At 37.3% G+C, this 22,136-nt stretch overlaps 9 protein-coding genes across 9 annotated transcripts; 3 read left to right on the plus strand and 6 right to left on the minus strand.

Annotated features, from left to right (window-relative positions):
• Positions 1 to 51: 51 nt before the first annotated feature.
• On the minus strand, positions 52 to 5,382 carry EIN_153800 (U5 small nuclear ribonucleoprotein 200 kDa helicase, putative; the record flags this gene model as incomplete). Its single annotated transcript, XM_004258066.1, has 1 exon — positions 52 to 5,382. The coding sequence occupies one exon, from the start codon at positions 5,380 to 5,382 to the stop codon at positions 52 to 54; it is 5,331 nt and encodes a 1,776-aa protein (XP_004258114.1).
• Positions 5,383 to 6,195: 813 nt separating this feature from the next.
• EIN_153810 (hypothetical protein) lies at positions 6,196 to 6,729 on the plus strand (the record flags this gene model as incomplete). The annotated part of the gene is made up of 1 exon (XM_004258067.1): positions 6,196 to 6,729. One exon carries the CDS (start codon positions 6,196 to 6,198, stop codon positions 6,727 to 6,729), a length of 534 nt encoding a protein of 177 aa, XP_004258115.1.
• Positions 6,730 to 6,923: 194 nt separating this feature from the next.
• On the minus strand, positions 6,924 to 7,553 carry EIN_153820 (hypothetical protein; the record flags this gene model as incomplete). The annotated part of the gene is made up of 1 exon (XM_004258068.1): positions 6,924 to 7,553. The coding sequence occupies one exon, from the start codon at positions 7,551 to 7,553 to the stop codon at positions 6,924 to 6,926; it is 630 nt and encodes a 209-aa protein (XP_004258116.1).
• A 1,456-nt stretch (positions 7,554 to 9,009) lies between these two features.
• Positions 9,010 to 9,618, minus strand: EIN_153830 (hypothetical protein; the record flags this gene model as incomplete). The annotated part of the gene is made up of 1 exon (XM_004258069.1): positions 9,010 to 9,618. The coding sequence occupies one exon, from the start codon at positions 9,616 to 9,618 to the stop codon at positions 9,010 to 9,012; it is 609 nt and encodes a 202-aa protein (XP_004258117.1).
• A 671-nt stretch (positions 9,619 to 10,289) lies between these two features.
• EIN_153840 (hypothetical protein) lies at positions 10,290 to 15,979 on the plus strand (the record flags this gene model as incomplete). Its single annotated transcript, XM_004258070.1, has 2 exons — positions 10,290 to 10,650; positions 11,094 to 15,979. The coding sequence occupies 2 exons, from the start codon at positions 10,290 to 10,292 to the stop codon at positions 15,977 to 15,979; spliced, it is 5,247 nt and encodes a 1,748-aa protein (XP_004258118.1).
• A 57-nt stretch (positions 15,980 to 16,036) lies between these two features.
• EIN_153850 (hypothetical protein) lies at positions 16,037 to 17,052 on the minus strand (the record flags this gene model as incomplete). The annotated part of the gene is made up of 4 exons (XM_004258071.1): positions 16,037 to 16,378; positions 16,454 to 16,597; positions 16,746 to 16,934; positions 17,005 to 17,052. The coding sequence occupies 4 exons, from the start codon at positions 17,050 to 17,052 to the stop codon at positions 16,037 to 16,039; spliced, it is 723 nt and encodes a 240-aa protein (XP_004258119.1).
• Positions 17,053 to 17,157: 105 nt separating this feature from the next.
• On the minus strand, positions 17,158 to 17,739 carry EIN_153860 (hypothetical protein; the record flags this gene model as incomplete). The annotated part of the gene is made up of 1 exon (XM_004258072.1): positions 17,158 to 17,739. The coding sequence occupies one exon, from the start codon at positions 17,737 to 17,739 to the stop codon at positions 17,158 to 17,160; it is 582 nt and encodes a 193-aa protein (XP_004258120.1).
• A 905-nt stretch (positions 17,740 to 18,644) lies between these two features.
• On the plus strand, positions 18,645 to 20,578 carry EIN_153870 (serine/threonine protein kinase ppk15, putative; the record flags this gene model as incomplete). The annotated part of the gene is made up of 4 exons (XM_004258073.1): positions 18,645 to 19,085; positions 19,141 to 19,238; positions 19,307 to 20,274; positions 20,331 to 20,578. The coding sequence occupies 4 exons, from the start codon at positions 18,645 to 18,647 to the stop codon at positions 20,576 to 20,578; spliced, it is 1,755 nt and encodes a 584-aa protein (XP_004258121.1).
• A 121-nt stretch (positions 20,579 to 20,699) lies between these two features.
• Positions 20,700 to 21,908, minus strand: EIN_153880 (signal transducing adapter molecule, putative; the record flags this gene model as incomplete). The annotated part of the gene is made up of 2 exons (XM_004258074.1): positions 20,700 to 20,760; positions 20,911 to 21,908. 2 exons carry the CDS (start codon positions 21,906 to 21,908, stop codon positions 20,700 to 20,702), a joined length of 1,059 nt encoding a protein of 352 aa, XP_004258122.1.
• Between the last annotated feature and the right edge of the window lie 228 nt (positions 21,909 to 22,136).

The following is a 22,136-nucleotide window of genomic DNA, read 5'->3' on the forward strand; positions in this document are numbered from 1 at the left end:
ATTCCGGTGTGTAACTAGTAAATAAACTATAAACCTAACCAATCAATAGAATCAATCACATTCCATCTCATTGACATTGTTCACAGCAAAAGTTCCTTGTTCTGTTGGTGTTAGCTTTTCTCCGTCAAACAAGACAAAACCCATCTCGACTAACTTGTTGATGACGCTCTCAACTAAACTAGATAAGAACCCAGAGACGACACTCATCTCTCTTCCGTTGACGTTGTAGTAACTCGGGTTGTTCCTCATCCGCTTCAGTAAAAATGTGTTCGCGAAGAATGCGATAGCGGATTGATAATCAAAGATATCACCAGACACTATTTCAGTGTTAAAAACGCGTACGAGAACATCAAATGTGTCATTCTCTTGTTCAATTAATCGACTCTCGAGCGGCAGCGGTTCTTCGATAAATTTAATGAGTGACTCCCTCTTATTTGGCTCACAATACAATGTCACACTCTCCTTAATCAACCCGATGTATTTGACCAACAACTCAATATCAATGTCACTCCCACTTTTCTCCGATTTGAGGGTTCCCATCACAACGCCGATGTCAGACCTCTCGCGGAACGAATTCAGTTGGTCGATCGTCACAAGCAAAACACGGACAATCCCTTCTTTAAATACATTTTTGACAATAATTTCATCGTGTTCGGACATTTCGCTGTATACCATACACACACCACTTTCAATCCCTTCGCGAAGGGTGTTATCTTCAAGAGGATATCGCTTGAGAACTTCAACAATCCGCTCGTCGTTTTTAATTTGTTGTTTTCGAGAAAGAGCGACATATTCCCGAGCAACGCGAATGACGTTTTTGTGGTTTGGAACACAAACAGTCACTGTTTTATTGCATTTCAAAGCATCGAAAACAATTTCTAAGGTCGGTTGGACCATTGCGGAAATTCGCATAAAAAACTCGCTTTGTCGCATGACCTCGACGCGCACATCGAGCGGCGCAACACGGCTTTGTGGGGAAAATGAGAATGCATTTCCAGTGGAGACGCCAAGCCAGTCGCGAAGACTTTTACTATCTCCAAGTGGAAGTGACAAGCACACCAGTCGCATTTGAAGTTGGTTGTTTTCCTTTTGGATGTGCTTAATTCGTGATATTAATACTTCGTACTCCACATCTTCTCCAATGTGTTGGATGTCATCCAACACGATTAATGCGATGTTCTCGAGAACGTTATGTTTCCTTTTGCACGTTTTGATGATCTTTTCAAAGTCGGAAACGGTGATGAAAATAACACCGCCAGAAATTATCTGTTCCTCAATTTTGTCAATTCCACTCTCAATGTCACGTACATAATTTCCAAACGCAGCTTGAAGAGCTTCAAACGCTTTTTGTGCGTCTTCCTCAAACGGGGATATGTATATAACAGCTCTCTTCTCATCCGTCTTCAGCTGTTTCATGATCGCCAATTCAGCTATCAAAGTTTTCCCAGCACCACTATGAGCACCAACATACACAGAGTTGTTTGACTCGACAACAGATTGGAACACTTGTGTCTGAATTTCGTTGAGAAGTTTGAAAGGAAGTTTAACTTTTCCATCTAACCCCAATTCGTGGATGACAAATTGCGTGTCGAGGGCTTTGAGCGGGAGGACTTTTGTCGGTGTGATGAACTTCGTTGGCAAAATCAGTGTATCCATTCGAACCACACACGTCGACGTGCATTTCACAAACGAATCACTGACAACATAGACGAAGTAACTGAATGGCACAGGCTCGATAATTGGGACATACAATTCGAAGTCCAAACTCTTTGTTTTGTGATTCTCTTTCAGGACAAAGTACTGATACGACAATATGTTACTTCCGTCCATATCAACAACACAGAGCCAATACCCTTGTGAGTGTCCAAGAACTCTTTTATCGTATTCAAAAAGTAACTCAACCTTCACATCGACTTTCAAAATCCCTCGACTGATCGGTTTGCCACAAGCAGATACCTTTACATTGGGAAACGAGTGTAATAAATTGTATAACATATTCCCCTTGTTCGGTTGACGTATCAACTCACCAAGTTGTTCCGCAGTCAAGTCGCTCATTTGACTAAATGGAAATTCGACGCGTTCAAGTCGTTTACATAAATCAGACGGGACGCCGTGTAACTGTCTTAACGGGCATTGACTTCCAAACAGCCTTCGGTTGACACTGATCGATATTTCAAGCGCTTTTAAAGCTGGTTGTGCCCACCTCTTTAACAACAAAATTTCAAAAATCGATCGGAAGATTCTCGACGCATTTTGTGACACGTAAATGGTGTCTGCGGATAAGACATAGCCCGGCAATTGGAGTCTCCCAATATACGTCTGGAGCAAAATTCCAATTTTCGTTTCAGGGTCTTCTGCATTTCCCTTCAATGGAATTGGGACTTGCTGGAGCAACTTTTCAATTTCAGGCTTTTCGGTCTCTCTCACGGAAACGTACTTGAACTCGGACGACTTTGCAAATATCGAGACCAAGTCGATTTCGTTTGTGTTTCGTTTCAGGTTGTCGCTGATGTTTCTCATTGTTTCATTTGTCAAATAGTAGTACGACGCAATTTTACCAAGTTCAGTTGGTGCAAAACTTCGATTTTTCTGGTCGTAGAGAATCAGTCCGTTCTTGTGGAGAATGGTTGCTGCAGAATGTATCAAATCCTTTCGTCTCCACTCGAGTGTGGGGTCGTTCTCAATGTCTTTGTCATCAACAGAGTACATCTTTGGTGAACGCAAACAACAGATATAGTAATACGTCAACGACAGCCATTGCACGCCTTCGTCCATTGTTTTGACATTCCCAGTGACAATTTCCGCGTTCAAACAGTCGATCAGCTTATTCACAAATTGCGACTCGATTGGGAGTTGTTGTGACAACAAAGACATATAGAAGAACATCTCACGTTGGGTTGTGATGACATAGCCAGAACCTTCTTTATCAAACTGGGGACGACCAGCACGGCCCATCATTTGCATGATATCCATCGGGCTCAATTCCTCCCAATGTCCAGCTTCGGGTGAATACACTTGAGTCCCTTTGATGATGACAGTGTGCGCCGGTAAGTTCACACCCCATGCAAGGGTTGCGGTACTCACCAACACTTGGAGGTGGTTGTCTGCATACAAATCCTCGACAAGTCTTCGATCGTCTTTATTCATTCCAGCGTGGTGGATCCCAACACCAACCCGCACCAACTCTTGTAACTCCGTGTTGTCAAATTTCGACGACTCTGAGCGCAGGACTTCTTCACTCGCTTTTTTATTCAAGAGGAAGTAGTGTAATATATTCTCTTCAATTGCGCGCTCTTTGATGAATTTCGCGGTTTGTAAAGTGTCCTTTCGCGAGTGCACAAACACCAAAACTTGTTGTTTCCCCGCAGACTCTTTGATTATATCAAACATGATACTATTCATCGTTCTATTTCGCTTGATTGGCTTCTTCTCAGTCACTCCAAAAAACGTTTGTTGTAAAGGAACTGGTCTGTACTCCCCACCAAAGACAAAAATGTTCTCCTTTTTACACCCCAAGAACAGTCCAACGTCTTGACAGTTTGGAAGTGTTGCACTCAACCCAACCAGTCGTATATTTCGTGACTGATACTCAATGTATTTCTTTACTCTCGCAACTAAAGCTTCAATGACTGGTCCACGCGTGTCATGAAGCAAATGGATTTCATCGATAATGACCAATTTCAATTCTTCAAATATCCCATGCCCATTCGCACTCCCTACACCGCCCGTCTTTCGACTGATAACATCGATCTTCTCCGGTGTTGCAACTATAACTTGCGTGGTACTCAATTCCCCTTTACTCAACGTGGAATCACCAGACATCTCCCCCACTTGCAACCCAAGCTTCTCCAATTTCCCTCGAAAAGTCCCCACCATTTCTTGGACCAACGACTTCATTGGTGCTATGTATATCACTTTGAACTTCTCGTTGTTCTCAACAGCTTGCTTGTAGCATTCCAAAATCGCCATCAACGCTACTGTCGTTTTCCCGGCCCCTGTAGGAGCACACACTAACACGTTATCGTCCGTTAAAAAGACCGAGTTGTACACTTTGCTTTGCATGCGATTCAAGTATTTCAACGGGTTCATCGCGGACTTAGCCCACTCTGGAAATTTGGAAATGGGTACCAGATCAACGGTTGGACCTGTTGGGAGTGTCATTGGAATATCAACGCGGGTGTACTCTGCAGTGTCCGTTCTCACCGTGTTCTCAGGGAAAGTTGCTTGTTGTTTTGACATGAAGTGACTCCCGTCGCCAAAACTCAAACTCTCAAAATCGACAATTTTCAGTTTGCGAGTGTATTGCCCCGCGTCGTTTTCCTCGTTCATTTTTCTCTTGTTTTCGTCGTAGTTCTCTGCACTTGAATGTTTTAATGTCGAAGGCAATTTAAGACGGATCGCGTCTCTTATCTCGTCTGTTGGTGCACGCGACATTGCAATTCGTCCAACAATTTCTTCTCGATTTCTCACGATAACAGACACAGTGGTATAATTCTCCTCTCCCAAAACACCAACAATCAACTGTTGGGCTTGTCCGTCATTCAGACTTGTATTTCCTAAGATCTTTTCGACTTTAAAACATCTGTCTTTCGCTTCTTCTTCGTCTTTGAATATACTTTTCATTGTATTAAGAAGGTACTCCGCGTCTATTTCGATACCATCTCCTTCCAAATTTTCAACTTCCATTTTGATTTCATTCTCCTCACTCTCTTGCTCCTCATAAACAACATCCTCTTCACTCTCTTCATCACCAATAATAGGTACAACGTCTTCTTTATTCTCTTCTTCGTTCTCTTCATTATCTTCTTTGACATAATCAGTGAGTAAGTTACTTGATTGCAACATCTCGGTAAACGCTTCTTCACTTATTGAACTGTCGATTTCCTTTTTGAGTTTATCGTACTTCTCCGTTGGTGTTCCTTCAGTTTTCAAAATGTCGATCACGTCTTGCGTCGCACTTCGAATGAACGCGTACGGTTTGTCGCTGAAGATTATTTGGACTAATGAAAGAATCTTGGCATGCTCTTCTTTTGTCTCTTTCGTCGTCGGGACATAGCCACCAACGTCATCCGCATCATATACTTTACGCCGACGTTTCGGAGCATACTCCACTTTCTCCTCGGCTTGTGGATGCGCCTCTTTCATTTTTGCAATTAAGTCGCGTGGGTCTGTCCGCATCGCTTTGTCACCCATCATCTCTTTTGTGATTTTCCCGTACAGGGACTCGGCTTCTCCTGTCGGCTCGTTAGTATTTGGCCGACGTCCTTTTCGATTGCTTATCACTAAATTGTTGTCGATACGAGTTCTCCAAGCGTTCTTTCTGTCTTGTGCCTCCTCTTCATTAAGACCAGTTGTTTGGTATAGATCGACTATATGAGCCATTGTACTATATAATTAGTTAAGTTCGTCATTTCCTCAAAAAATTATTATTAATTTTTTAATAATTTTTTTACTATAATACATTTGTTATTTCGAATAGTAATATATAGTATTCAAATTCTTTTGTCTCATTTTTTTTTGTTTAAATAAAGAATAATAAAATAATTATATATTGTATTGTACAATTTAGAATAATAAATTAATTATATAATAAGTAGTACAAACTATATTTATAATCCCGAGATAATACATAAAAGGAGGTTGTTTGTATTAAAATAGAAAATAAAAAACCAACGTGTGTATATTGCACATAAAATAAACTTTTTTGAACCAAATTATTTCTTTTAATTACCACATATAATTTTTATAAATTTACATAAATTGAAATCCCGCTATTTTATATTAAAAAATTGCTGAAATAAACAAAAAAAGTCGTAACAATACCCACTCAAAAAATTTTCAATGAATAAATTTAGTTTACCTACAAGAAGTATTTCATTGTATTGGTAATGAAATTTATTAATTATATTATAATATACTATAGTAAAATAGTAATGTTTAATGATCAAGTTTGTATTGCAGTGTGTTTGCCATTTGTTGACTTAAAACACAAAAGAATCAATTTTTCTCTTTGAACCCACGAACTATACATATTAGTTTTTAAAACTATAACCAAACAATTTATAAATACATTCCCGACTTCTTTCATTCAAAAGACCCAAAATATCATTTCAAAGGAATCAAGTTTCTCATCCAAAATTACTTTTTTATATTTCTTTATTCGCCTCAAAAAGTTTCGAACAACAAAACCACACAATGCTCATTGTTTTTATGTTACCTCTGGTGTTATCTCTTCGTTGTCAAATTACAACGAAGTACACATTTGTACGTGGGACAACTACAATACCACTCCCTTCTGTTCATTATCCCCATATCACTTTTACGCCAGAGCTTGACGGGACGTTTTTTATATCACAGACAGAGACCGGCTCGGAGATTTATGTGACTGTGTTAAGACCACAAGACATTACTGTTTGTGTGGTCGAGACTGACGACACACCATCGCGACTTACAGCAAAAGTGTTTTCACTGAATTACGTGTTGAAGTCGATTGTCCCTGGAATTCCTCTTTATTTTGTGTTAGTAGCGATTGTGTTTATTATTGTGATATTTATTATGTTGATCAAAGCCTTTGGGTATGTCGTCGCCACCGTTACCGACGTTTATTTCAATCAAGGAAAAAGACTCGAAAAGTATTTCAATGACAAGTTTGGGATCAGCCACGATGAACTTGTCGCATTTTTAATACACAAAGGTGTTGTTCAAGAAAACGCAGAGTATCTCATGTGAGAAATACTTCTGGTATGTATTCTGTATTCTTTTACTTTATATTGACTCATTCGATTCTTTAAAATGTTTTATATAGATTATAATTATGATTAATTATTCATATAATTAATTATTAATTATATATAATTATTATAGAATTAACTATTATTAAGTATTTTTAATAGTTAATATAGTAAAAATGAACTAAAAATGACTTAATGAGACTCGAAGTACTTTTTCATATTAGCAAGTCGTGTTGCGTCTTCCTTCTTTGATGAACTCACGGCAATGGATACTACACTCCCTTTGGGGTCAACTTCCAAGACTCTTTCTATGGAGCATCCGCCTTCTTTTGGTGTGAATTTCATACCAAAGAACTTGAGTCCTCTCACATAACCTTTTCCAACAGTATCACACTTTGGATAGTTGATACTTCTGCTTATGATGTAGTAGACACCATTCTCCTCATACTCAAGTTCAACGGAAATAAATTCACGAGCAGCTACAGGCCATGGAGCACTGTTAACTTGTTTGGTCACATTGATGTCACCAATTTTTTCAATGACTTCGTTGGACACAAGTCCCTTGTCGTAGTTGTGAATTTCATCAACTGTAGCTTTGGTTACCTTTTCAAAAAAGGCCTGTGGTGTTAATTTGGAGTCTGTTTTTGTTAAGATGAAGTGGTGGTAATTGTTAGATGGCTTGTCATAAACTTGGACGTCGCCTTTAGATGTCTCTGTCCAATTTTCAGCCAAAATGTCTGCAAACCACTTCTTGGCCGTGTCGGAGGCTGTCTTGAAATCGGCCTCAGTTGAGCAAGTCTGGAGTTCTTGAATGGTTGCCATTGTAAGGGTGAGTGTAGCTCTTGAATTTGGCTTATATAGGAGAGACAGAGACCTTTGTAAATATTTTTAATCGATTTAACTTTACAGTGATGAATTTTTTAACACTGGTTGTCAAGAATTAGTGGAAGAAAACGGGATATTACGGTAAAGAGTTTTATATATTTAAACTTTTTTAAATTATGTTTTAGTAATTTGTTCAATTAAACAATTTTTAAAAGGTTAAATGAACTATTTATTGAAGTATCTAATGATAGAAAATGTTATTTGAAATTCCGAGGTGTTTGGGTAGAATTTAACAACACGTTGGTATTGATAAAGACACGTGTTTTGTTTAATTTGTTATTTAGTTTTTGTATCGTATTTAAAACTACATTTAAACAGGCAATGTGACTGTCCCTTTTTGAATGTTAGTGTATGTAATTTGTGCCAAATGTAATTTCTAAATTTATGTTTTTGATTAAAAATAACAAACTATTAAATACCATTAAAAGTATTTTCATATACTCTTAATTGGGGCAAGCCATTTTTTTCACATAGTCATCGCCTGATTAGACTAATATGTTTTTGAGTGTATGCGGTTTAAATTTTGCTTCCACAGACACTTTATACAATGTAGGTCAATAACTTTAAACTTTATGTCAGAATTTTAAAGACACATTGAAACATCAATAAATTTTCCAGCCTTGAGTGTATTGTTGTTCCGTTTGTGTTAATCACAAGTTGTCATGGTATCAAGTAAGATCGATTGTTTGAGAAACGTGGCGGAAACAAATTTAAACAAAAAGAAAAAAAGAAAACTATAAAAAACATGTCATTCCTTCCCTTCTCAAATGTGACAGAAGAATCTGAAGAGGTGATTGTCCTGAATTTCAACGAAAAACAGATTCAGCCCGTCCTCATCGAGTCGCATTCCAACCCAAAGACGATGGCCTTTGGCTGTTGTCTCTTTTTCGTAGTGTTTTGTTTTATTAACACTGTTATTGGTATTCTTCTTTGGCGTTATTCCAACGCCAAAATTTAAATGTATTTCTTACTTTCTTTCCCATTTCATTTCTTTAAGATTTATTTTAGTTCTTTTTATATTAAATTAAACTAAATCTGTTGTATATATTGGGATTGTATCAAGTCACTTTTTCTTATAAATTTTACTTTAATTAACTAAATTATATTGTATAATTATTCCATTTATTATTAAGTTTCCATTTAAATTTATTATAAATTAATAATAATAAATGTTTTTGTTTAAATATTCTTCTAATTAAATTTTTCATTTTTTACTTTAAAAACAGGTTGTTCTCAAAACTATATTTCAATTAATAACTCTAATTTATATTCAGAATAATTAGAAATGAATTATAATAAAACTATAAATTCAGTGTCAATTGAAAAGGATAAGAAGAATATAAGTTATAAAAACAGGGTGTCGCTGATATTGCGAGCCCGTCGGGAACGCGACTTAGTTCGTAGGGGGTGGGAGCATGTCCTCGAATTGTTGAGTGAACATGCTAAAAGACGAGTCATCCTTTTGCGACAATAACCCGGACTTCAAAGTGTTTCCCTTTGCGAGTCCGAGTCTCTTCATGATCTTTGAGAGATAAGATATCGAGATATCATAACCTTCCTCCTTCAATTTGTCTTTAATATCTTTCAAAGTCTTATCACCGGGTGTGTCGCAAATTTCCATGATTTTCGATTGCATCGAACGGTTCTCCGTTCTCTTTCTCCCACGCTTTCGAAGCAGTGAAGACATTTCGTCGGTCTTCTCTGTAGCCATCCGCTCGATATATTTGTACACAGTACTTTTAGTTAATTCCGTGACACTTGCGATATCCTTTGCTTTGTATTTTCTTTGATTCATGTTGTGGATGACTTTCAACGTTTCTTCGTTGACGGAGTTCTTGGGCTTCCGCGGAAGTGCAGCTATATTCCGTTTCTCTTCTAAAGTCTGTGGTATCCGATTCTCTTTGTCGAGCGTCAAATCCGCCTCTGAAAATGTTGGGGAAAGTGGTTGGTGGTAACTCTGTGTATTTTCAGTCAAGATCGGGGAAATGGGGACGTCTTCCATCGTTTCTCCTCTGATTTTTTGAGATTTTTGGAAAACTATAAATGTTACAATTAATAACCCTATTCAAAGGTTTTTCTCTTTTTGTTCTCTATGCTGACAGCGTGATTGTTCGTGGAACAAAAAAGCGTTTTTTTTGAGTTTTGTGTGGTTTGCGGACAATAAAAAACATTTTTGGGAAAAATGAAGAAAAGTATTTTCTTTTTTGGCAAATTTTGATTTGTGGCTTTCTGACACGGCTAATCCCAAAAATGAATTTTGGAAAATGAGAATCTATAATTTGTATTTTTTTTTTTAATAAATACTCGTTTATTGTATTTTTGAGTTGTTGAGTTTCAAGTGCCTTTGTTTATTGGAAAACTTTAAATTGAAAAGAGGTACACCTTCTATTAATTGTTTTGTTTGGTTCATCTATGCCAATCAAATCGCAAATTGCCTTTAAAAAAATAATGATAATAAAAACATTGAAAACTATTTAATAATTAGATCATTTGAGTCTGAAATTTTTAGGATTATATTACAATCTTTTTCTCTCATTTTTGGTGAAAACTTGTAAGTTCCCCTCTGTTTCGTCACACATCTTTTATCTTTTTGAAACCAAACTATATTGAATAATAATTTAATGATTGTTCTTTAATAAAAAGATGGAAAGAAAAACTCCAATTCAATAAAAAATGCATCACAAAAGAGAGAAAGACCAAAACTCCGTAAAAAAGAAAAATTTGGAAAAAATTCAAATGCCCCGAATTTTTCCACAAATAACAAGTAATCGTTTATTAATAAAAAAACAATTTGAGACGATCAACAAACATCAGGATAGACAGATCATTTTTGATTCGAATAAAGAAGTTCTTGAGATGGCTTCCCTGTACGATTGTTTATATAGTAGAAGAGACGTCTATATTTTATATTTAACAGAAGAAGGGGATATATTCGGTTCTTATCATTCAAAATTTATAGCACGATCAATAATTGAAAAACAAGAAAAGTACATTCACAGTGATCCAGAGATGTACTTGTTTTCTCTTCAAAAAGGTTTAGTTGTTAATAAAGCACCAATAATATGGAAATTGAAAAATAAAAGACTTGGAGGGGTTACCTTTTATAAAGAACAAAAGTACTACAACTCCTCTTTCATCATTAATTCAACACTTATGATAACTCAAATAGGTACTCACTCGAAATTCAGTGATGTGGCTAATAAAGCATTTTACTCAGATGTTCCTCTAACAATCACAAACCCTTTCACGTTGACAAGACTCCTAGTACTTCAATAATTGAACGATTTTATGTCAAAAAATATACATCAAAATGCAAACTAAAAAATAAAACCTCAATCTTTTTAATACAGAACAAAGAATAAATCTATTTTTAAAATAAGTTGCATATATAAGGAACTGATTAATTAAAACGTCAAACATTTTTCTTGAAGAAATAAAAACATTTTACAAAACATTTTAAAGAACTTGAAAAACAAGAAAATGGAACAGTACGAGAAACGCTCAAAGACCAGATTCTGACGCACCCCAAAGAGCGAGAACGCGAGTTTTACGACCACTTGCTTCAACTTAGTCGGACGTTTACAAGCGAGTGTTTAGATAATTTCCATCACTTTTGCGAACGATATTTAAAGGGAGTTACTCATTTATTGGTCCCATCGTATTGCATCGACTTTTTGTTATCAAACATGGCGAAAAACTGCTCAACTATTTTATCGATTTTTCAATTGTTTGCCACACAGCGCGACTCACGAAAGAGAATGTTATACCTTCGCCTCCCATCAATACTGATGCAAACGAAGTCGAACAAATCAATGAATTTACTGAGTCTTCTGTTGTCACCAACGTCGTCGTTTAACATCTACAAACCGTCATCAAATGCACCTGTTTGCGACCCATTGTTTACAAAGGAATTAATGACACTCTGCCCGACGTACATCTACCCACAATCAATGTCATCGGATAAATTACTGGAAGCTACGTATCACTCGTGGAGGTACATCTCACTCACTGGAAATTCTTCACTGATTCCACCTGTCGATTCGATACCAACCGATACCGTCGTTGTCAACGAACAGGCACTGATCAAACAGTTGTACGAAATTACTAAAGAACGAGCAATACAGCCCATCACTAATGTCATCCACGTGCTTTATTCGTTTGACGGGGTGGTGTTGATGAGAGACAAGTTGCTTGTGCAAACGATCAGAATGGTGTTAACTGTGTATGAAAAAGACGAGGAAGTTGTTGCAGCTTGTGTGGAAGCATTACGACTGTCATCCATCGACTATCATTGTGTCGTCACAATGCTCTTCGAAGGGTTTTTGGACTTTTTTAAGAAGTTTTTAGTTGATTATAAGAGTAACGAAGGTATTATAAAGGACGTTGTGCGAGTTATAGTTGCGATGTGTGGGACAAATGGATTAGTTTCTGAAGTGTCGAAGTCTGGAATACTTGAAGTGTTGTTCTCTGAGAGTCGTCCTGGCGTCGAGAGGGACATGTTAATCATTGGATTCCAATGTATTCAAGGTGGTGTGATGACTGGCGACGTGATTGATGAGACGATTGCGTTTGACAACACCATCGCGGATGTCATATTACCGGTCTATGCATTGATTGTGAAAGGAGGGAAATATAACAAGATTGAGGAACTCAAAACCCTAGTGAAAGGAATTGTTGAAGGGAGTAAAGAGAAGGTTGGTGATCAGCTAGAAGCTGCATTATATTTCATGTACACGACTGCTATAAACCCAGACTTTATTAAGACTGAGGAGATCAAGAAATGTGAGAATTCAGTTGATTACAACATTAAGAAGTATGCCATTGAAATATTGAATAACAATCAAAATACAGTGAGTGTGGGTAATGTATTACAAATTCCAATAGAAATTGAAGACTCGAATGTTTTACTCTGTTTAAGTGTGTTCTCGTACATTTCAAATGTGTTGATAACAGGAGTCGAGCCAAATAAATTGAGTCAAACCTTTTTGAATATATTAGACACCTTCCCAATTGCTATCTTTAAAAACACGGAAATTGAGATATCAAAGAAGTACATTGCGGCGACATATTTAATCACATTCATCATTGGGGTCTTAGGGAAATATGCTCAACCAGAGGACTCCGAATTGATAGAAGACTGCTATTCAAAGCTGTTAGCTGTGGTTGAGTCCAATCAAATATTTGTGGAGCTGTGGTATGAGCAACATGGCAATGATCTTTTAGACGCGGTTGTACCCAAGTACTCCAGTCTTAAATTGATGAACGAAGTGTTTAAAACGAAGGAAGTCCGACTTTCGTATGTTCAACCGAAAAATGACAAACCGCCAATTTCACAACGATTAGAAGAGTTCATGAAAAGCAGTGGAAGCAACGACGAGATGAAGTGGGTATTGAATTGTCTTGAAAAGATCATGTTAGACATCACACATAGTCAGTTGAACCATATTGCGATAGCCGTGATGCAGAAAACAGAGACGATAGTTGGTGAGGAGAAAGACCCTCAATTTGTCATCTCCGTTCTGAAATTTTTGAAGAAAGCTGTTGACGAGAGCTCGTTGGTATGTACTCCAAATTTTGTGAGGAGAATCATTGAACGACTAAATGTCGAGGAAGACGACGTAGTGAAGAGATTTATATACGATTTGTGTGGATCGATAGCAAACACTTGTCCCAAGAGTTTGGGCGATATTTCACTGAAGACCAAATTGCGACTGACGATGAGTAAAAGCACTGTACTGAGCGATCAAGAGTTGTACATGTCGATGACGCGATGTTTGGCGGCGTTGAGTAAAATCGAGAAGACGAGTTACAACCCTCGACTGATGAAAAACACACGAGAAGAGTTAATGAGAGAGAAGGATGACCAACAGGTGTATGGGTTTGACAATGTTGATAAACCGACGATATTAATAGTCCCCGTTGGAGAGATGAGTGATTATTTCTTCTTAGAAGTAGTCTCGACGATTTGGTTTAATGAGAGGGCGTATCGTGAAATGGAGAACTCTGAAACGTTTTCATTTCTGTATGAAAAGACAACTTGGGAATTATTTAAGAAAGAGGCAAGTAACATTCTCTTCCCACAAATTATATTTGGTGTATTAGACTGCAGTGGATTGAATGATAAAAAGATCATTCAATATGTGATGGACTTCAAAGAGTCTTCAGAAAAGCGATACGAAGAGTCCTGTGGCAATTTGGTGTTACTCTTCAACTTATCAATGGCTTCAGACATTTATATGGGGAAGATCCCACCTTTGGTTAAAGATATTGTCTTCACTGTCGACTCCCTTGCAATTGGGTCAACGAACTCCATTCACGCATTCGCACGAGAACATGTTGGGACGTTCTGTGATAAGTCGTCTCATTTAATCCAACGGTACAACCCAATTTTCAAGAATAAAGTGCCACCGATCTCTTACTTGAGATGCGCAATGGCAAATTTGTATCGAAAGAATTATGACAACGCTTATAACATGTTCTCTGATGGTATTAAGGCATATAAAAATGCTCAAAATTTCAATGGCAAGTTATATAACAGAAGTGTCATTGGATTGTGTGTGTCTATATTACTGGATCCATCAAAGAGAAACTTGGCGTCATACACTAAGGAGTGGGAAGAGACCATCAAAGACTCTGTGAAGTTCATAGATGGCCAGAATATAGGACATTACTACTGCAAAGAACTCTTGTTTTTCCAAACACAATTCTACATCAAAGCGAAAAACAAAGAGCGAATGACGCAACTGATTGAGGAAATCGACTCAAAACACCACGAAAAGATCTCGTGCCCAGAAGACGTCTTTTCCGCCTTGGTGTTCGACCATTTGTTAAAGCAGATGCATATGAACCACCACAGACAACACGTGTTGTATGCAATTTCTGCGTATAAGACAACAACAAAGTCTTTTGAGATGTATTGCATAGAAGAACTGTCCGAGTTACTTGGTGTCAAAGATTTGGAGTTACTGGACCAAGAATTTATCGATCAGAACACACGCCCACATGCAGTGATGCAACGGAAAGTGCAATGGTCGACGTTGCGAGCTTATGTCATGATGAAGAAGGTGATGATGCGGGATGTCTACGACGAGAACATGGCCGTCATCTTATTACGACTGTTAGTCTACTTCCACGAACATGTGAGTGATCGAGACCAAATTGAAAGTTTGAATCGTCTTCATTTAATTTCACAGTCCTTAGGGAAACCCGTCTTTATTGGGCCAAATATGCCATCACTTCCTATTGTAGAAAGTGTTACTATCACGCCGATACAAGAGAATGAACAAATAGTGGGGAGAGTGAAGGGTAAGAGTGTCTTCATCTTCGACCCATCACTTCCACGCAATGTGTTTACTGCTTGGAGTGCCAATGAAACTGCGTATGTAACTATTAAGATGCGAAATCCGTTATATCCGATGTTACAAGTCGACAATATTATGCCGTGGTGCGAAGGTGTAGATATAGAGACGCACTTCAAATGTGTCGATATCGCACAGAGCAATACCACTGTCTTTAACTACGCTATTCGTCCGAAGCATGCGGGGGTTCTGAAGATCTATGGACTCGACTTTGACTGCTGTTCAATGCATTTCAGAACAGTCCCTGCCAATTTTAGAGGAAAGAAAGACTTGACGCCATGTTGTGTGATTCCCGTGGTGAATAGTGTCCCACGACTCCAACCAGCTCCAGGAACATTCTTGTCTAAAGCTATTGCCCTTTTTCCTGGTCAGACGAATGAGAGTAAATTGGAGTTTGTCAACGACGGCGAGCTAGCTGTCGATTGGGTTGAGTTCCGTATTAAAGATGACGACTCGACTAAATTGACTGAAGTTACTATTCCAAAGCCTTTGCAATCTATTTTACCTATTCTTCCGAATCAACGCGTCGAAATACCACTTGCTATATCTGCGAGAGGAGAAGTGTCGAAGATCGATATTGAAATTAACTTTGCGACGACACGAACAGCGCGATTTGGAAGGAAATTCTCAGTTCCTATTCGCGTGATAGTCAGTGTAGGTCTCCTTATCGATAAATGGGAGATCATTCCAATAGAAGAAGTGTTACTTGTCTCATGTGTAGTGTATAACCCGTCCGCATTCTCTTTCACTGTTAAAATCATTCCGACGACGAATTGGATTGTCGACGACTTCTTTGTTCAAGAGCGGAGAGAGACGTTTTCCGAGAGTCAAAGCCGAAGAAGACTTATCGTATGTGTGAAAAAGCCTTCATTCATGTTAACCACAAAGAATGCGGCGAAATGGATCAACGAAGCGATTGCGATCAAGTGGACGTCATCGTCTGGATGCGATGGAACGATTTCTATGGCGGAATCTGAAAAGGTCGAATTGAATACATCTAATTAATTTTAACTTGTTTACTTCGATGTGTTGTGAAGGAAAAATGAATTAATTAAATAGCGATTAGTCGGCTTCAGACTCTTTGTCGCCACTACTCTCACTTTTGTCACCTTTGGTATCAAGAAGGGGCTCATCCAAATGCCTTTCGTCATCACTGTCATTCACTTTAGCATACGAACTGTCGACTTCGTCCGAACCGACCTCATAGGTGACAATGAAGTAGATCGCCATCCCCACAAATGAGAAGCACAACACGGTAGCAAGTGCCCCCATGATTAATACTATGATCACAAGAGCGTTATATGGGAAGAATAATTTACTATAACAGGGAGCCATGACTTCACCAGCTATCGGGTAAAACGCACATCCATCTTGTTGGAAAGATTTGAACCCACAACACCTATACTACACTGTTAATAATTCTTATTAATTCTTGGAGTAGTTCGGTTCCTTGGCTACTTAAAAGCTGTAAAAACAAACAGCAACTTCAGTAAATGACTTTTGATCTGGAGTAAGGCCATTCCAGAATTTGGTCAGTGACCAGTCGGGAAGGGACGCACCAACAAAACCAAGTGCGGCGGTTGCAATGAAAAAGATGGCAGTGACTGTTGTTCCTCCTATATACTATATATCAGTCTTTTTATAGTATAAGTTATTAATACTACTACTACTATTATTTGTAATAGAGTACTATACTATTATAGTATATATTTTAATAAATTAATAATAGATGTGTAATACTATTAATGTAGAAATGTTAACTAATACAAACGATATAGATAAACATCCGTTTCAGTTGGAACCCACTATATATTCCTATCATAGAAGTGACCATCGCAACTGCACCACCACACACCGCTAAAGACAATAACACTTTTAACATTGTCGGCAAAAAGTGCATTGTGTTTTTAGTTAAAATTATAAGCATTGTTCCGAGTAATATTGCGATGGCACCCATAGTCTTTTCGTCAGTTTGTTACATACAAATGGTATAACACAAGATGGTCCACTCACTGAATGTAACAACAAACAAAAAGAAATACAGACGTTGTCGAGAACGCGCGTTTTGTGGACGGCATATTACTTTTCTCAGTTCGAATTATGAGATTAACAAGTCTTCAAAACATTTCATTGAATACTTGGGAAAAAGTGTTATTGCAAAAGACACAAAAGAACACACTGAATTACCCAAAGTTGACTATATACCCAACAAAATTCAAGTCGGAGTCACAGAAGGTGTCGATGTAATTTGCCATATCAAACACGTTATCGATACTCCCAAAGAATGAGATATCAAGTTGAATTAAGACCTTGCCCTTTTTCATCTCGTATTGCACCAAATTGAGGACCTCCTTCTTGTTGTTTGAAAACACGTTAAAGACCCCATAGTCGAAGTAATAGCGATCAACAATCTCTTTGAAGTTTGTTAACAACCCAAATGAAAAATTGGGATTGACCTTCACTTTGTATTCATTCACCGCATTGAACGCAGTTAAGAGGTTATTGGGCTCGCGAATCTCATTTCTGTCAACAAAGACGCCATTGAGTGAAAAGCCTCTCAGCTCGTTGTTAATGACTGAAGAATTCTCCGGTGATAAGCTCACGTAAACATCTAACTTGTTCGTCGATGCCTTCTTATATAATTGCGAAAAGTCCCGTAACACCGTTTCATTGGTTAGGTCGATGTCACGAACATCTATAACAACAGCTTTCATGCGCTCTTTGACATACGAGTCTATGTACTCCGGAGATAAATCACTTCGCATCGCAAAACATTTGTTACGTTCCCAATATTGCAACGTCTCGGGCCAACACAATAAAATGACTAAAAACAATAATCCAATGAACATCAGAAAAAGACCAAATACGACTCCAAAAAACCACATCGACTCACATTCCGTTGGATCGGTGTTTGTAACTTTTTTAATATGGCACGGGCATCCTCCATATTTACTCTTTTGAGTTGACACTATTTCGGCCTTATTGCTTTTAACATATGTATTGTTAATTTATAATTATTGTATTGGTTTTGATGGTTAGTTTTGTTCTAATTGTTTTATTTACAATTTGATTGATAATATATTGATTTTTGTTTTAAAATTTTTTAATAATGTTGAGTAATTTTTAATAAAACTAAATTGTATAGTTATTATAATTATAATTGTTATAATAATTATTATTAATGAAAGAATGTGAAATATGATGAGAAAGATTAATACAATTGTTTAACATCAAACTTAATAATTATAATAATTTGTAGTAATGTATACTATATTAAAACAACAATTATACATTAATTATTTATTTAATTATTTAATACAAAACAAACAACACCAAACAGTATTTGAAACCAACTCATAAAGCAACTGATTACAACAATATTCGACCATCATTGTATTATTCTTTGTGTTTTATAACAAACAATATATACAATTATTAATTAATTATTAATTAATAAACTAATAAATAAATTAAAATATTAATAATACCAAATTCATGGGAATTCTTATTTCCAATGTTGAGGAACTTGAAAAGGGGAACTTGAGTAAAACTTCCACCCAAAAAGGCCAACAAATACCCTTCAAAACGTACAACACATTTTCTATGAAAAAAGAAAAGAATAAAAAACACGAATCAAGTTGAACCATCTTGAAAATGTTAAACCAGCAGAATGGCCTCAGCTTTCAAAAATTATCAGCCGTACGAGCCATTGATTCCCCGCACTTCAACGACGTTAGTGAGGTTTTTGACAACACGAATTAATGAGACGTATCGCGTCTGTGATAAGAAGCCACAAATAAATGGGGAGAACTCTTTAACAGACCCTTTTGAGTCTTGTCACAACTACGGATTAGACAACGAAAAAAACGAATTAATTGTGTATAGGGGGATGACACTCGGGACTTTCAATTCTTTTGAAGGGATGTTATTCTCAATGGACAAAGATGTTTGTACAAAATACAAAGTCATTGACCGGCTTGGACATGGCACTTTTGGTCAAGTCTTCAAGTGTTGGGACATCAAGAACGAGAAATTTGTTGCAGTAAAAATCCTCAAGAACAAGAAGGCGTATCTCCGACAAGGTCTCTTAGAGTGTGCTGCCCTAACTATGGTTTGTATTTCTTTCTTCTATCATTTAAAATAGTTAAGTGAATAATAACAAATAGTTAAACACTTACTTTGATAGTGGGTGTGAACGCATAGTGAAAATGTATGACCACTTCATGTTTTGTGACCATCTCTGTATTGTGTTCGAGTTATTAGAGTTTGTTAATATTGTTAATATTATAATTATTAAATAGTTTAAGTACAGACAAACAGACTCATTTTCAGTAAAAATTTGTATCAGTACTGCAAGCTGCATAGAAACAGTGGAATCAAGTTACAAACGATCCAACAAATGATGACGGAATTATTAGAATCTGTTTCGAGTTGTTGTGAGTCTGGGATCATTCATTGCGATGTGAAGCCGGAGAACATCTTGATGGGGGAGAATGGCGAATTGAAGTTGATTGACTTAGGAAGTGCATGTTTTGAGAATTACACGTTGTACACGTACATCCAGTCTCGTCATTACCGAGCCCCTGAAATCGTGTTTAACATGAAATATACCAATGCGATAGATATGTGGAGTGTGGGGTGTATTATAGCGGAAATGTTTTTAGGTGTTCCATTGTTTCCAGCGAGTAGTGAATATGATTTAATAGCTCGGTTTGTTGAAACTGTTGGGATGCCCTCAGACGACTTTTTGTTGACGGGGAAGACTTCAATGAAATTTTTTAAAGAAGTCAAACGGACTGGGAAATTCCGATTGAAAGAGTCTTTTGAGTATGAGTGGGAAAATAATGTTCGACTCCCACCTCACAAGAACTACTTGTACTATGCAAAGTTAAGTGATATCATAATGAAGAACCCAATGAAACTGAATTTGGATATTAAAGAGAATAATGTGGCTATTAGAGAATGCTTGTTGGACTTATTGAAAAGACTCTTAGTCTATGACCCCTCTTCGAGACTCACGCCGGGACAAGCTTTAGCTCATCCTTTTTTTACTTCACAGAATATAAGCGAAGTAACACAAAGCGACTTGGCTAATTGGGTGCCTCCAGAAAGAGAATTTCCATTCAAAATATATGGGCATTCAGTCTCTTCATTCCCTACCGATATGATGAACGACGCGTTCGCCGGAGAGATCGTTATCGATAAGAAACTGTCCAATGCAGAGTACTATAACATATTTTTCAAGCTTCTTCAGTCGGGTCACGTCGCAAATGTCACCATCGACAACCCATTCGAATATGGTTTGTTTTTATAGTTATGTAATTATAATATATAGAACTTTTCTTCTCACTCATAGGCAGTGTCACACCACGACAATTCTCCTCTGTCTTCGACCCCACAACGTCTGCACCGTTATGCACACCACGAAGGGAAGTCACACCAAGGAAAATCGCGTTGCAACAACTTCCACGGTCGATGTCGGCGTCAACCTCTTCTATCCAACACAAAGAAGAAAGCTTAATTCGTCCAAAACTGAAGACTAGTGTCATTTGTGTGAAAAAGCAAGACAAGGAAGAGAAGAAAGACCCAGAACAATCAGCTTAATGCAGTGTATTTCAATCAACTCATTACCTAAATATATTTCGTGTACATCATTTTAGTTGTTTCGACCAAAACTGACACACATCGCCGCACACAATAAAGTGATGTGATAAAAAAGAGTGAATTACTGTACGTAATTGGATGGGAATATACCAGTAACACCAGATTTGGTTTTTCCTTTCCACCTATTTATTAATATATAATTAATATATAATAGTATATTATAATAATATAAAATATATAATATATATATAGTTATATATAATACTATGTAAAGCTAATAGAATTGTAATAGTTCGTTATTAGAAATGTTATTATAAATAAATATCACAAACCAATCGCCATCTCTCTCAAGTACTTCTATGACGTCACCTTCTTTAAATGTCAATTCTCCTTCTTCCGCAGCGGTGTAATCGTATAAAGCAGTGACCACACTACTCACTGGCGTTGGTTTGTCTTGAGGTGGTAAAGGCACTGATTGTTGTGGCTGGTCGAACCCTTGTTGTTGTGGAATGCTTGCGGCTGGTTGTTGAGTTGTTGGGAAGTAGTCAGTGTTCTGTTTAATAGTGCCATTGGAAACGTCGCTTCCCCTTTTACTTCTAACATTCTCAAGAATGACACAAGACTGTTCATTTGGAGTGACTGGAAGTTCGGTGTGTAAATCGACGACAGCTATTGCTGAGATGAGATTAGGTACCTTTGCCCAGATCTCATTGGTATCATTAATATAGTCTGTATAACTTCTCATACAGTTGGCGCATATTTGTGGAAGTTGCTTCTTCACTTCCTCTACAAACTTTGCACCATCGTCAAGAATTTCGTCTCTTAAATACTCATAGAAGTCTTTGAAGTCGTTGTACGACTGTTCTACTTCGACTAACCCACTTTGCTTGTTGGGCGGTCTTTTGGCTATTGACTCAAATTTGTCGTGGGCGGCGTCCATGTCCAGTCTTCGCTCGGTAAGCACTTTAAAACGTTTGTCGAGGACAATGCACATATCGATTAATCGCGAAAGAGGCGTCAAGACCTCATCTTTAATCTTTAGACCATATTGATGGCCTTTCATGTCTATTTCTTCAAACACTGAGTAACATGTTGAACTGCAACTCCCTTCCCCAAGTACGTCCGTCATATCTTTCATTGCTTGCATATGTGAAACGGTCGACGAACGGATTGTGTCCGGTAATTTGACATATGATTGATTCACTTTACGAAGCTTTTTGAGCAAATTTGTTATCTCCAATCTTAATGCATTTACGTTAGTGTCGTCAGTCTTTTTACTCGTGCCAACTGCCTCCTTGACGGTCTGGAATGTTCGTTTGAAAAAAGCCATTTTTTGTACTTTCAAGTTCCATTCTCTTTTTACTGTTCGTTCATTTTGGGGTTCTGTTTGAAATAAAAGTCGCCACATGTTCCATTTTTACTGGAAATTTATTCAAAAAGTAGTCTGGAATCCATTTTTGCAGTTTTTTCTTTAGCACTTTTATATACAATATATAACATTTTAATAACATTTTAATAACATTTTAATAACATTTTTAATAACATTTTTAATAACATT

Source organism: Entamoeba invadens (genome assembly GCF_000330505.1).
Source record: "Entamoeba invadens IP1 unplaced genomic scaffold scaff_1105074726367, whole genome shotgun sequence".
Lineage (NCBI taxonomy): Eukaryota > Evosea > Mastigamoebida > Endamoebidae > Entamoeba > Entamoeba invadens.